Raw genomic sequence first — 13,558 nt, 5'->3', positions numbered from 1 at the left:
GGAGAGCGGAAGACACAGCTGAGCCCCCCGGGCTGGGCAGAGAGAAGGGAATACAAGCCCCAGTGCAGGCGGGGCCCGGCAGCAGAGACGGGGCCCTAATGTCCCCTCCATAGTGAGAGCTGATCGCCATCTGCATCAGTATAAACCTGCCCCCCACCCGGCTGTACCCACCAGAAAGCACATGAAGTCCAGCGCCAGCACAGTGGGCACTCCTCCGAACGGCAGGCCCTGTAGTACGGTGCTGCGGATGCGGGCGCTGTAGCAGTAGTCCTTGGTGGTGACATTACTACAGGTGGTCCCGCTGCAGGAGGTGGGCGTGGTGCTGCCCAAGGAGGCCAGGGTGCCCAAGAAGAAGGGTGTCATGGCTGCTTTATCATTCTCCAGCCTGCAAGGAAAAGAAGAGATTATTAGCCCCTGCTGCAAGACGGGAGACCCCAAACTGCCCCGCGTACGACACAGTCACTGACCGCAGACCCCGCGTACGACACAGTCACTGACCGCAGACCCCGCGTACGACACAGTCACTGACCGCAGACCCCGCGTACGACACAGTCACTGACCGCAGACCCCGCGTACGACACAGTCACTGACCGCAGACCCCGCGTACGACACAGTCACCGACCGCAGACCCCGCGTACGACACAGTCACCGACCGCAGACCCCGCGTACGACACAGTCACCGACCGCAGACCCTGCGTACGACACAGTCACCGACCGCAGACCCTGCGTACGACACAGTCACCGACCGCAGACCCCGCGTACGACACAGTCACCGACCGCAGACCCCGCGTACGACACAGTCACCGACCGCAGACCCCGCGTACGACACAGTCACCGACCGCAGACCCCGCGTACGACACAGTCACTGACCGCAGACCCCGTGTACCCCCTCCTCCCTGACCGCAGACCCCGTGTACCCCCTCCTCCCTGACCGCAGACCCCGTGTACCCCCTCCTCCCTGACTGCAGACCCCGTGTACCCCTCCTCCCTGACCGCAGACCCCGCGTACCCCCGACTGCAGACCCCGCGTACCCCTCCTCCCTGACCGCAGACCCCGTGTACCCCCTCCTCCCTGACCGCAGACCCCGTGTACCCCCTCCTCCCTGACCGCAGACCCCGTGTACCCCCTCCTCCCTGACCGCAGACCCCGTGTACCCCCTCCTCCCTGACCGCAGACCCCGTGTACCCCCTCCTCCCTGACCGCAGACCCCGTGTACCCCCTCCTCCCTGACCGCAGACCCCGTGTACCCCCTCCTCCCTGACCGCAGACCCCGTGTACCCCCTCCTCCCTGACTGCAGACCCCGTGTACCCCTCCTCCCTGACCGCAGACCCCGCGTACCCCCGACTGCAGACCCCGCGTACCCCTCCTCCCTGACCGCAGACCCCGTGTACCCCCTCCTCCCTGACCGCAGACCCCGTGTACCCCCTCCTCCCTGACCGCAGACCCCGTGTACCCCCTCCTCCCTGACCGCAGACCCCGTGTACCCCCTCCTCCCTGACCGCAGACCCCGTGTACCCCCTCCTCCCTGACCGCAGACCCCGTGTACCCCCTCCTCCCTGACCGCAGACCCCGTGTACCCCCTCCTCCCTGACCGCAGACCCCGTGTACCCCCTCCTCCCTGACCGCAGACCCCGTGTACCCCCTCCTCCCTGACCGCAGACCCCGTGTACCCCCTCCTCCCTGACCGCAGACCCCGTCAGTTTCGGGATGATGGTCACGCAGATGTGAGGAGTGGTCGAGGTGATGCGCCCTGTCTGGGCACTAGGGGGTTAAAACCGCTGCCATGCGCTTCTGAGTCACTCTTTCCCATCTCCTTGGTTACGGCGGCGCGGCCTGGGGCTCGGTAACACGTGACACGTCCGCAGGCTGCAGATGAGACGCAACACAGTCCTGACCTGAAGAGCTGACATTCACATCACCAACAGCACAGCAGACAAACTAAGTGCAAGCTCTGCAGCCAAGAATCCTAACCCTAACTGAGAAAGCAGGACGGGAGGCGGGGTTGTCAGGGCCAGGGGTGGGCACCCCGACAACCCTGCCTCCTGAACATACAACACACAGAGCTCCGCCTCCTGGCCAGCGGGGGGATCGGGGAGGGGCACCACCCTGACTAACCCACCCGCTGGCCAGGAGGTAGAGTTGTCAGGGCCACCTCCCCCGCCGGCCAGGAAGCAGAGTTGTCAGGCCGCCCCCCCCCCCCGGCTCTGTATGTTCTTGACGTGTCACCTTGTCAGGATTTTCTCCGGTGGAGGAGACTTAGAAGGATGAAATGGGAGAAGCGCTGAGACAGCAGGAGATAATCGGCACATCGCAGGAGCCGGCGCCGCACGTCACTAGTGTTTATAAACACAGGACAAGTCACACGGGGGTGAATACTTGTTATGGGCGCTGTGGAAATACACGGGGGGTGAATACTTGTTATGGGCGCTGTGGAAATACACGGGGGGTGAATACTTGTTATGGGCGCTGTGGATATACACGGGGGGTGAATACTTGTTATGAGCGCTGTGGATATACACGGGGGGTGAATACTTGTTATGGGCGCTGTGGAAATACACGGGGGGTGAATACTTGTTATGAGCGCTGTGGATATACACGGGGGGTGAATACTTGTTATGGGCGCTGTGGAAATACACGGGGGGTGAATACTTGTTATGGGCGCTGTGGATATACACGAGGGGGGGTGAATACTTGTTATGGGCGCTGTGGATATACAAGGGGGGTGAATACTTGTTATGGGCGCTGTGGATATACAAGGGGGGTGAATACTTGTTATGGGCGCTGTGGATATACACGAGGGGGGGGGTGAATACTTGTTATGAGCGCTGTGGATATACACGAGGGGGGGTGAATACTTGTTATGGGCGCTGTGGATATACAAGGGGGGTGAATACTTGTTATGGGCGCTGTGGATATACACGGGGGGTGAATACTTGTTATGGGCGCTGTGGATATACACGGGGGGTGAATACTTGTTATGGGCGCTGTGGAAATACACGGGGGGTGAATACTTGTTATGGGCGCTGTGGAAATACACGGGGGGTGAATACTTGTTATGGGCGCTGTGGATATACACGGGGGGTGAATACTTGTTATGAGCGCTGTGGATATACACGGGGGGTGAATACTTGTTATGGGCGCTGTGGAAATACACGGGGGGTGAATACTTGTTATGAGCGCTGTGGATATACACGGGGGGTGAATACTTGTTATGGGCGCTGTGGAAATACACGGGGGGTGAATACTTGTTATGGGCGCTGTGGATATACACGAGGGGGGGTGAATACTTGTTATGGGCGCTGTGGATATACAAGGGGGGTGAATACTTGTTATGGGCGCTGTGGATATACAAGGGGGGTGAATACTTGTTATGGGCGCTGTGGATATACACGAGGGGGGGGTGAATACTTGTTATGAGCGCTGTGGATATACACGAGGGGGGGTGAATACTTGTTATGGGCGCTGTGGATATACAAGGGGGGTGAATACTTGTTATGGGCGCTGTGGATATACAAGGGGAGTGAATACTTGTTATGGGCGCTGTGGATATACAAGGGGGGTGAATACTTGTTATGGGCGCTGTGGATATACACGGGGGTGAATACTTGTTATGGGCGCTGTGGAAATACACGGGGGGTGAATACTTGTTATGGGCGCTGTGGAAATACACGGGGGGTGAATACTTGTTATGGGCGCTGTGGATATACACGGGGGGTGAATACTTGTTATGGGCGCTGTGGATATACACGGGGGGTGAATACTTGTTATGAGCGCTGTGGATATACACGGGGGGTGAATACTTGTTATGGGCGCTGTGGAAATACACGGGGGGTGAATACTTGTTATGGGCGCTGTGGATATACACGGGGGGTGAATACTTCTTATGGGCGCTGTGGATATACACGGGGGGGGGTGAATACTTGTTATGGGCGCTGTGGATATACAAGGGGGGTGAATACTTGTTATGGGCGCTGTGGATATACAAGGGGGGGGTGAATACTTGTTATGAGCGCTGTGGATATACACGAGGGGGGGTGAATACTTGTTATGGGCGCTGTGGATATACAAGGGGGGTGAATACTTGTTATGGGCGCTGTGGATATACAAGGGGAGTGAATACTTGTTATGGGCGCTGTGGATATACAAGGGGGGTGAATACTTGTTATGGGCGCTGTGGATGTACACGGGGGGTGAATACTTGTTATGGGCGCTGTGGATATACAAGGGGGGTGAATACTTGTTATGGGCGCTGTGGATATACAAGGGGGGTGAATACTTGTTATGGGCGCTGTGGATATACACGGGGGGTGAATACTTGTTATGGGCGCTGTGGATATACACGGGGGGTGAATACTTGTTATGGGCGCTGTGGATATACACGGGGGGTGAATACTTGTTATGGGCGCTGTGGATATACACGGGGGGTGAATACTTGTTATGGGAGCTGTGGATATACACGGGGGGTGAATACTTGTTATGGGCGCTGTGGATATACACGGGGGGTGAATACTTGTTATGGGAGCTGTGGATATACACGGGGGGTGAATACTTGTTATGGGAGCTGTGGATATACACGGGGGGTGAATACTTGTTATGGGCGCAGTGGATATACACGGGGGGGGGTGAATACTTGTTATGGGCGCTGTGGATATACACGGGGGGTGAATACTTGTTATGGGCGCTGTGGATATACACGGGGGGTGAATACTTGTTATGGGAGCTGTGGATGTACACGGGGGGTGAATACTTGTTATGGGCGCTGTGGATGTACACGGGGGGTGAATACTTGTTATGGGCGCTGTGGATATACACGGGGGTGAATACTTGTTATGGGCGCTGTGGATATACATGAGGGGGGGGGGTGAATACTTGTTATGGGCGCTGTGGATATACACGGGGGGTGAATACTTGTTATGAGCGCTGTGGATATACACGGGGGGTGAATACTTGTTATGGGCGCTGTGGATATACACGGGGGGTGAATACTTGTTATGGGCGCTGTGGATATACACGGGGGGTGAATACTTGTTATGGGCGCTGTGGATATACACGGGGGGTGAATACTTCTTATGAGCGCTGTGGATATACACGGGGGGTGAATACTTGTTATGGGCGCTGTGGATATACACGGGGGGTGAATACTTGTTATGGGCGCTGTGGATATACACGGGGGGGGTGAATACTTGTTATGGGCGCTGTGGAAATACACGGGGGGTGAATACTTGTTATGGGCGCTGTGGATATACACGGGGGGGGTGAATACTTGTTATGGGCGCTGTGGATATACACGGGGGGTGAATACTTGTTATGGGCGCTGTGGATATACACGGGGGGTGAATACTTGTTATGAGCGCTGTGGATATACACGGGGGGTGAATACTTGTTATGGGCGCTGTGGATATACACGGGGGGTGAATACTTGTTATGGGCGCTGTGGATATACACGGGGGGTGAATACTTCTTATGGGCGCTGTGGATATACACGGGGGGTGAATACTTGTTATGAGCGCTGTGGATATACACGGGGGGTGAATACTTGTTATGGGCGCTGTGGATATACACGAGGGGGGGGGTGAATACTTGTTATGGGCGCTGTGGATATACACGGGGGGTGAATACTTGTTATGAGCGCTGTGGATATACACGGGGGGTGAATACTTGTTATGGGCGCTGTGGATATACACGGGGGGTGAATACTTGTTATGGGAGCTGTGGATATACACGGGGGGTGAATACTTGTTACGGATGCAGCGGACGCACCGGCTGTACTCGGGCAGCAGACACTTGCGGTTTTAAGTCCTGAGGCTGCGCAGTCTCATCTGACAGGAAGCAGATTTACTGCCACGTCTGGTGCAGGAGGGTGATCTCACTTGGGGTCACTTGGAGACGTCTCAGATTACGTCCTTCGCATTAACAGCAGTGACATAAGAGCGCAGGGGACACAGCGATGACATCACAACACAGGCTGACCCCTAATGAACAGTCCTGCACCATTCTAATGAAATATGCTATATTTTAAAGATCGCTGCTTGTTGTCATTGAATGGGAACAAGCAAGACCATGAAGTCCATTTCTCAGTGAGCTCTGCTCACACAGGTGTTTGTTACAATGTATCAGTGCTGGCAATGCTACGTGAGGAAAACGTTCTTCATGCTTGTCCGGAATAGACGGCAAGCGCTCCGTAAGAAATCCTCAGAAACCAAACACTCGCATCCCCCCCCCCCCAAACGTCACATTGGGTTTATCCAAAGACAATACGAAACGCTGACCGCCACTGCACGCTCCCCTGCCATCTGCTGAGCAAGATAAGCATCCTGCGGTCAGCGACTGTCAGCAGAAGACACTGGGTGAGAAGGCGAAGGAAGCGGGAGGACACCCGACACAAGCAAAAAAAGAGGGAACACCCCCACCCTATAACCGAGGCAAATCCCTAAGAATCACCGCTGATAACCCTGGATGTATTATATACCGGACACAAGCTCACCGGTCACTGATAATCCTCCTCTATACAGATCTATTATATACCGGACACAAGCTCACCGGTCACTGATAATCCTCTATACAGATCTATTATATACCGGACACAAGCTCACCGGTCACTGATAATCCTCCTCTATACAGATCTATTATATACCGGACACAAGCTCACCGGTCACTGATAATCCTCCTCTATACAGATCTATTATATAGCGGACACAAGCTCACCGGTCACTGATAATCCTCCTCTATACAGATCTATTATATACCGGACACAAGCTCACCGGTCACTGATAATCCTCCTCTATACAGATCTATTATATACCGGACACAAGCTCACCGGTCACTGATAATCCTCCTCTATACAGATCTATTATATACCGGACACAAGCTCACCGGTCACTGATAATCCTCCTCTATACAGATCTATTATATACCGGACACAAGCTCACCGGTCACTGATAATCCTCCTCTATACAGAACTATTATATACCGGACACAAGCTCACCGGTCACTGATAATCCTCCTCTATACAGATCTATTATATACCGGACACAAGCTCACCGGTCACTGATAATCCTCCTCCATACAGATCTATTATATACCGGACACAAGCTCACCGGTCACTGATAATCCTCCTCTATACAGATCTATTATATACCGGACACAAGCTCACCGGTCACTGATAATCCCCCTCTATACAGATCTATTATATACCGGATACAAGCTCACCGGTCACTGATAATCCTCCTCCATACAGATCTATTATATACCGGACACAAGCTCACCGGTCACTGATAATCCCCCTCTATACAGATCTATTATATACCGGATACAAGCTCACCGGTCACTGATAATCCTCCTCTATACAGATCTATTATATACCGGACACAAGCTCACCGGTCACTGATAATCCTCCTGTATACAGATCTATTATATACCGGACACAAACTCACCGGTCACTGATAATCCTCCTCTATACAGATCTATTATATACCGGACACAAGCTCACCGGTCACTGATAATCCTCCTCTATACAGATCTATTATATACCGGACACAAGCTCACCGGTCACTGATAATCCTCCTCCATACAGATCTATTATATACCGGACACAAGCTCACCGGTCACTGATCATGGCAGGTATCGTAGGCTGGACTTCAGTCCATCCCTCGGACACTGGGGGGGAGCGGGTTGCTGAGCTGATGCTCGCTGTGAGTGACCCCTATAGATGCCCGCAATGCTGCCCCTCATGCCGGAGGTGCAGCCTGCGAGCTCCTAGTAGCATGCTGTACGGAGGAGACGCTTCCTGCATTCCGGGAACATCTAAGTGCCACTTAGTGGAGGATGAAGTGCGATCTTCTGAGAGGGGCTGGCAGCGGCACAAGTCTGGCGCATTATACCCTCCAGCTAATGGCACCTGGCAGCCTCCCCACAGCACATTATGGAGAGCGGAACGTACACAAAGTATAGGACCCAGCCGGACATCGGTGACCATCAGCGTCCTTTGCCCCACAGACACCTGCGCGTGCGCTCCAGCTGCGTGCTCAGAGCTGGATCGACCACATTTCTGTTCATTTCATTTTGATGACTCAGCCAGGAGAATCCTCGGGGCAAACGAAGCGGAGGTCCCCGCCAGCAGGTGGCACATCAGGGGTTAACAGTTCCAAGCGCACAGCAGGTCATAACCAGGCGTACAGCCAACAGGTGCGGGGCGACATCACTGTGATCACAGGGGTGATCTCACAGCTTTCCCCCGACCTGCAATGGACCAGAAGTCTGTAGTTATGTACGAACACCTCCTTTCTCCTACAGCTCTGCCTGGTGTCAGTATGCACTGTGAGCCTGGCATTAGATTCATTAACTAAGTGGATCAGGATGAAGAAAACTATAATGCAGTACAGACGACACACTGTGTCTGTGACCCCTGAGGTGAGTGTTGGGGCATACTGGGGTGCCCTCTATGTCAGGGGCAGAAGCACTAACGGCCCCCCATATCTCAGCTTCCTGGACACTAGTGGGTTCTGTGCAGTCACAGCAGAGCTTTGTGGTGCTGAGCCCCATTAACTGCCTGACCCGACCCAAAAGAATCAGTGCCCCCGAGATCGTCCAGAACTCCTGCGCTGGTGTATACAGCAACTGCCCCGCTGTCACATGACACACAGTGACACCATGATGCCAGGACTCCCCCGATCATCACCAAGACCATAAGCAGGGCAAGATAAACTGACCGCACGACGGCTACCACCCGCGCCTGACCCCGCACATCCCCTAGCACCCGCGCCTGACCCCGCACGGCCCCTACCACCCGCGCCTGACCCCGCACGGCCCCTACCACCCGCGCCTGACCCCGCACTGCCCCTACCACCCGCGCCTGACCCCGCACATCCCCTACCACCCGCGCCTGACCCCGCACGGCCCCTACCACCCGCGCCTGACCCCGCACGGCCCCTACCACCCGCGCCTGACCCCGCACATCCCCTACCACCCGCGCCTGACCCCGCACGGCCCCAACCACCCGCGCCTGACCCCGCACGGCCCCAACCACCCGCCCCATGACCCCACACGGCCCCTACCACCCGCGCCTGACCCCGCACGGCCCCTACCACCCGCGCCTGACCCCGCACGGCCCCTACCACCCGCGCCTGACCCCGCACGGCCCCTACCACCCGCGCCTGACCCCGCACGGCCCCTACCACCCGCGCCTGACCCCGCACGGCCCCTACCACCCGCCCCATGACCCCGCACGTCCCCGGTCCCCGGGGGCAGGCGCTCGGTCCCCGGTCCCAGGCGCTCCGTTCCCGGGGGCAGGCGCTCCGTCCCCGGGGGCAGGCGCTCCGTCCCCGGGGGCAGGCGCTCCGTCCCCGGGGGCAGGCGCTCCGTCCCCGGGGGCAGGCGCTCCGTCCCCGGTCCCCGGGAGCAGGCCCTCCGTCCCCAGTCCCCGACTCTCCGTCCCCGATGCTCCGTCCCCGGTCCCCGGGAGCAGGCGCTCCGTCCCCGGTCCCCGATGCTCCGTCCCCGGTGCTCCGTCCCCGGGAGCAGGCGCTCCGTCCCCGGTCCCCGGGAGCAGGCGCTCCGTCCCCGGTCCCCGGGAGCAGGCGCTCCGTCCCCGGGAGCAGGCGCTCCGTCCCCGGTCCCCGGGAGCTGACGCTCCGTCCCCGGTCCCAGGAGCTGACGCTCCGCCGTTGCTCCGGTCCCAGGAGATTTTGCTCCATCACTGGTCCCAGGAGCTGAGGCCACATCCAGAAGGTGACAGGCCCCAGACGCCCTATGTCCCCCCCTTTCTTCTTCTCTTTTGTGCCCCGGAGCTGACACTCAGTCACCGCACCCGCATTAGCACAGACAGACCTCTAGGCGGGGGAAGGGGCCCACACGGCTGATCCCCCGGTGCCCGGGCGCCCTCGGCTCTCACCTGCCGCTGCTGGGCCTTCCTCACCGCCTGTCAGTTCCCGGTGTCCCCGGTTCCGCAGCTCCCCAGCCGGGGAACAACACAATGCAGGTGGGAAGCAGAGTCCGTGACGTCACATGCAGACTCCTCCCACCTCCTCTACACTGCGGCCCGGCACGCAGGGCAGAGCCAGGCTGCGTCATGACGTCATCAGCTCTGCGTTCTTACGTTGTTTGATTATTTTCTTTCAACAAAGAATAACTTTATTTGAAAACCTTTCCCATTCAGGTTTTACAGACAGAGGATTGAAAACACTGAGCGCAGTCACCTGACATCTAGTAGAGGATGCTGGGGATTGTAGTCCTCCAGTCGCTGCTGGCCTGTCATTGTGTGTCCCCGCCCACAGTATAAGATACAATGTATCACCCATGGGGAAGGTAACTGGTAACATAGTAACCTGCAGTGACGGCCAATCAGAAAGAACCCATCTTATCTGTGGGGTGAAACTGAAAAAAAACACAATTCTGCCAAGGCTATTTGGGTTTTGATATTACGGCGTTCCCCGGGCGCCAAACATGACATGATGTCCGTATTCTGACGGTCTACACCATTATGGCAATACCAGATTTGAATATATATTTTTTTAACCCCCTCAGCCCCCAGAGCTTAACCCCCTCAGCCCCCAGAGCTTAACCACCTCAGCCCCCAGTGCTTAAACACCCTTAAAGACCAGGCCACTTTTTACACTTCTGACCTACACTACTTTCACCGTTTATTGCTCGGTCATGCAACTTACCACCCAAATGAATTTTACCTCCTTTTCTTCTCACTAATAGAGCTTTCATTTGGTGGTATTTCATTGCTGCTGACATTTTTACTTTTTTTGTTATTAATCGAAATTTAACGATTTTTTTGCAAAAAAATGACATTTTTCACTTTCAGTTGTAAAATTTTGCAAAAAAAATGACATCCATATATAAATTTTGCTCTAAATTTATTGTTCTACATGTCTTTGATAAAAAAAAAATTTTTGGGTAAAAAAAAAATGGTTTGGGTAAAAGTTATAGCGTTTACAAACTATGGTACAAAAATGTGAATTTCCGCTTTTTGAAGCCGCTCTGACTTTCTGAGCACCTGTCATGTTTCCTGAGGTTCTACAATGCCCAGACAGTACAAACACCCCACAAATGACCCCATTTCGGAAAGTACACACCCTAAGGTATTCGCTGATGGGCATAGTGAGTTCATAGAACTTTTTATTTTTTGTCACAAGTTAGCGGAAAATGATGATTTTTTTTTTTTTTTTTTTTCCTTACAAAGTCTCATATTCCACTAACTTGTGACAAAAAATAAAAACTTCCATGAACTCACTATGCCCATCACGAAATACCTTGGGGTCTCTTCTTTCCAAAATGGGGTCACTTGTGGGGTAGTTATACTGCCCTGGCATTCTAGGGGCCCAAATGTGTGGTAAGGAGTTTGAAATCAAATTCTGTAAAAACTGACCAGTGAAATCCGAAAGGTGCTCTTTGGAATGTGGGCCCCTTTGCCCACCTAGGCTGCAAAAAAGTGTCACACATCTGGTATCTCCGTATTCAGTAGAAGTTGGGGAATGTGTTTTGGGGTGTCATTTTACATATACCCATGCTGGGTGAGATAAATATCTTGGTCAAATGCCAACTTTGTATAAAAAAATGGGAAAAGTTGTCTTTTGCCAAGATATTTCTCTCACCCAGCATGGGTATATGTAAAATGACACCCCAAAACACATTCCCCAACTTCTCCTGAATACGGAGATACCAGATGTGTGACACTTTTTTGCAGCCTAGGTGGGCAAAGGGGCCCATATTCCAAAGAGCACCTTTCGGATTTCACTCGTCATTTTTTACAGAATTTGATTTCAAACTCCTTACCACACATTTGGGCCCCTAGAATGCCAGGGCAGTATAACTACCCCACAAGTGACCCCATTTTGGAAAGAAGAGACCCCAAGGTATTCGCTGATGGGCATAGTGAGTTCATGGAAGTTTTTATTTTTTGTCACAAGTTAGTGGAATATGAGACTTTGTATGAAAAAAAAAAATATATAAAAAAAATCATCATTTTCCACTAACTTGTGACAAAAAATAAAAAATTCTAGGAACTCGCCATGCCCCTCACGGAATACCTTGGGGTGTCTTCTTTCCAAAATGGGGTCACTTGTGGGGTAGTTATACTGCCCTGGCATTTTCCAGGGGCCCTAATGTGTGGTAAGTAGGTAAATGACCAGTGAAATCCAAAAGGTGCTCTTTGGAATATGGGCCCCTTTGCCCACCTAGGCTGCAAAAAAGTGCCACACATGTGGTATCTCCGTACTCAGGAGAAGTTGGGGAATGTGTTTTGGGGTGTCTTTTTACATATACCCATGCTGGGTGAGAGAAATATCTTGGCAAAAGACAACTTTTCCCATTTTTTTATACAAAGTTGGCATTTGACCAAGATATTTATCTCACCCAGCATGGGTATATGTAAAATGACACCCCAAAACACATTCCCCACCTTCTCCTGAGTACGGAGATACCAGATGTGTGACACTTTTTTGCAGCCTAGGTGGGCAAAGGGGCCCATATTCCAAAGAGCACCTTTCGGATTTCACTGTATTTGATTTCAAACTCCTTACCACACATTTGGGCCCCTAGAATGCCAGGGCATTATACCTACCCCACAAGTGACCCCATTTTGGAAAGAATAGACCCCAAGGTATTCGCTGATGGGCATAGTGAGTTCATGGAAGTTTTTATTTTTTGTCACAAGTTAGTGGAATATGAGACTTTGTATGAAAAAAAAAAAAAAAAAAAAAATCATCATTTTCCACTAACTTGTGACAAAAAATAAAAAATTCTAGGAACTCGCCATGCCCCTCACGGAATACCTTGGGGTGTCTTCTTTCCAAAATGGGGTCACTTGTGGGGTAGTTATACTGCCCTGGCATTTTCCAGGGGCCCTAATGTGTGGTAAGTAGGTAAATGACCTGTGAAATCCTAAAGGTGCTCTTTGGAATATGGGCCCCTTTGCCCACCTAGGCTGCAAAAAAGTGTCACACATCTGGTATCTCCGTACTCGGGAGAAGTTGGGGAATGTGTTTTGGGGTGTCTTTTTACATATACCCATGCTGGGTGAGAGAAATATCTTGGCAAAAGACAACTTTTCCCATTTTTTTATACAAAGTTGGCATTTGACCAAGATATTTCTCTCACCCAGCATGGGTATATGTAAAATGACACCCCAAAACACATTCCCCAACTTCTCCTGAGTACGGCGATACCAGATGTGTGACACTTTTTTGCAGCCTAGATGCGCAAAGGGGCCCAAATTCCTTTTAGGAGGGCATTTTTAGACATTTGGATACCAGACTTCTTCTCACGCTTTGGGGCCCCTAGAATGCCAGGGCAGTATAAATACCCCACATGTGACCCCATTTTGGAAAGAAGACACCCCAAGGTATTCAATGAGGGGCATGGCGAGTTCATAGAAATTTTTTTTTTTTGGCACAAGTTAGCGGAAATTGATATTTTTTATTTTTTTCTCACAAAGTCTCCCGTTCCGCTAACTTGGGACAAAAATTTCAATCTTTCATGGACTCAATATGCCCCTCACGGAATACCTGGGGGTGTCTTCTTTCCGAAATGGGGTCACATGTGGGGTATTTATA

General features: G+C 53.0%; 1 protein-coding gene across 2 annotated transcripts in view; it reads right to left on the bottom strand.

The window, feature by feature from the left end:
• Positions 1-10,028, bottom strand: part of TMEM63B (transmembrane protein 63B) — a 40,178-nt gene extending 30,150 nt beyond the window's left edge. For both annotated transcript variants that reach the window (XM_040430823.1, XM_040430822.1), the window contains exons 1-2: positions 9,892-10,028; positions 172-385 (exon numbers count right to left, since the gene is read on the bottom strand). In XM_040430823.1, coding sequence (XP_040286757.1) covers positions 172-363 — 192 coding nt within the window. In that variant the 5' untranslated portion in view covers positions 364-385; positions 9,892-10,028. The remainder of the gene's footprint in view (positions 1-171; positions 386-9,891) is intronic.
• Between the last annotated feature and the right edge of the window lie 3,530 nt (positions 10,029-13,558).

Source organism: Bufo bufo, chromosome 4 (genome assembly GCF_905171765.1).
Source record: "Bufo bufo chromosome 4, aBufBuf1.1, whole genome shotgun sequence".
Classification (NCBI taxonomy): Eukaryota; Metazoa; Chordata; class Amphibia; order Anura; family Bufonidae; genus Bufo; species Bufo bufo.
The sequence above is the reverse complement of the archived record's forward strand: the minus strand, read 5'-3'. Positions and strand labels throughout refer to the sequence as shown.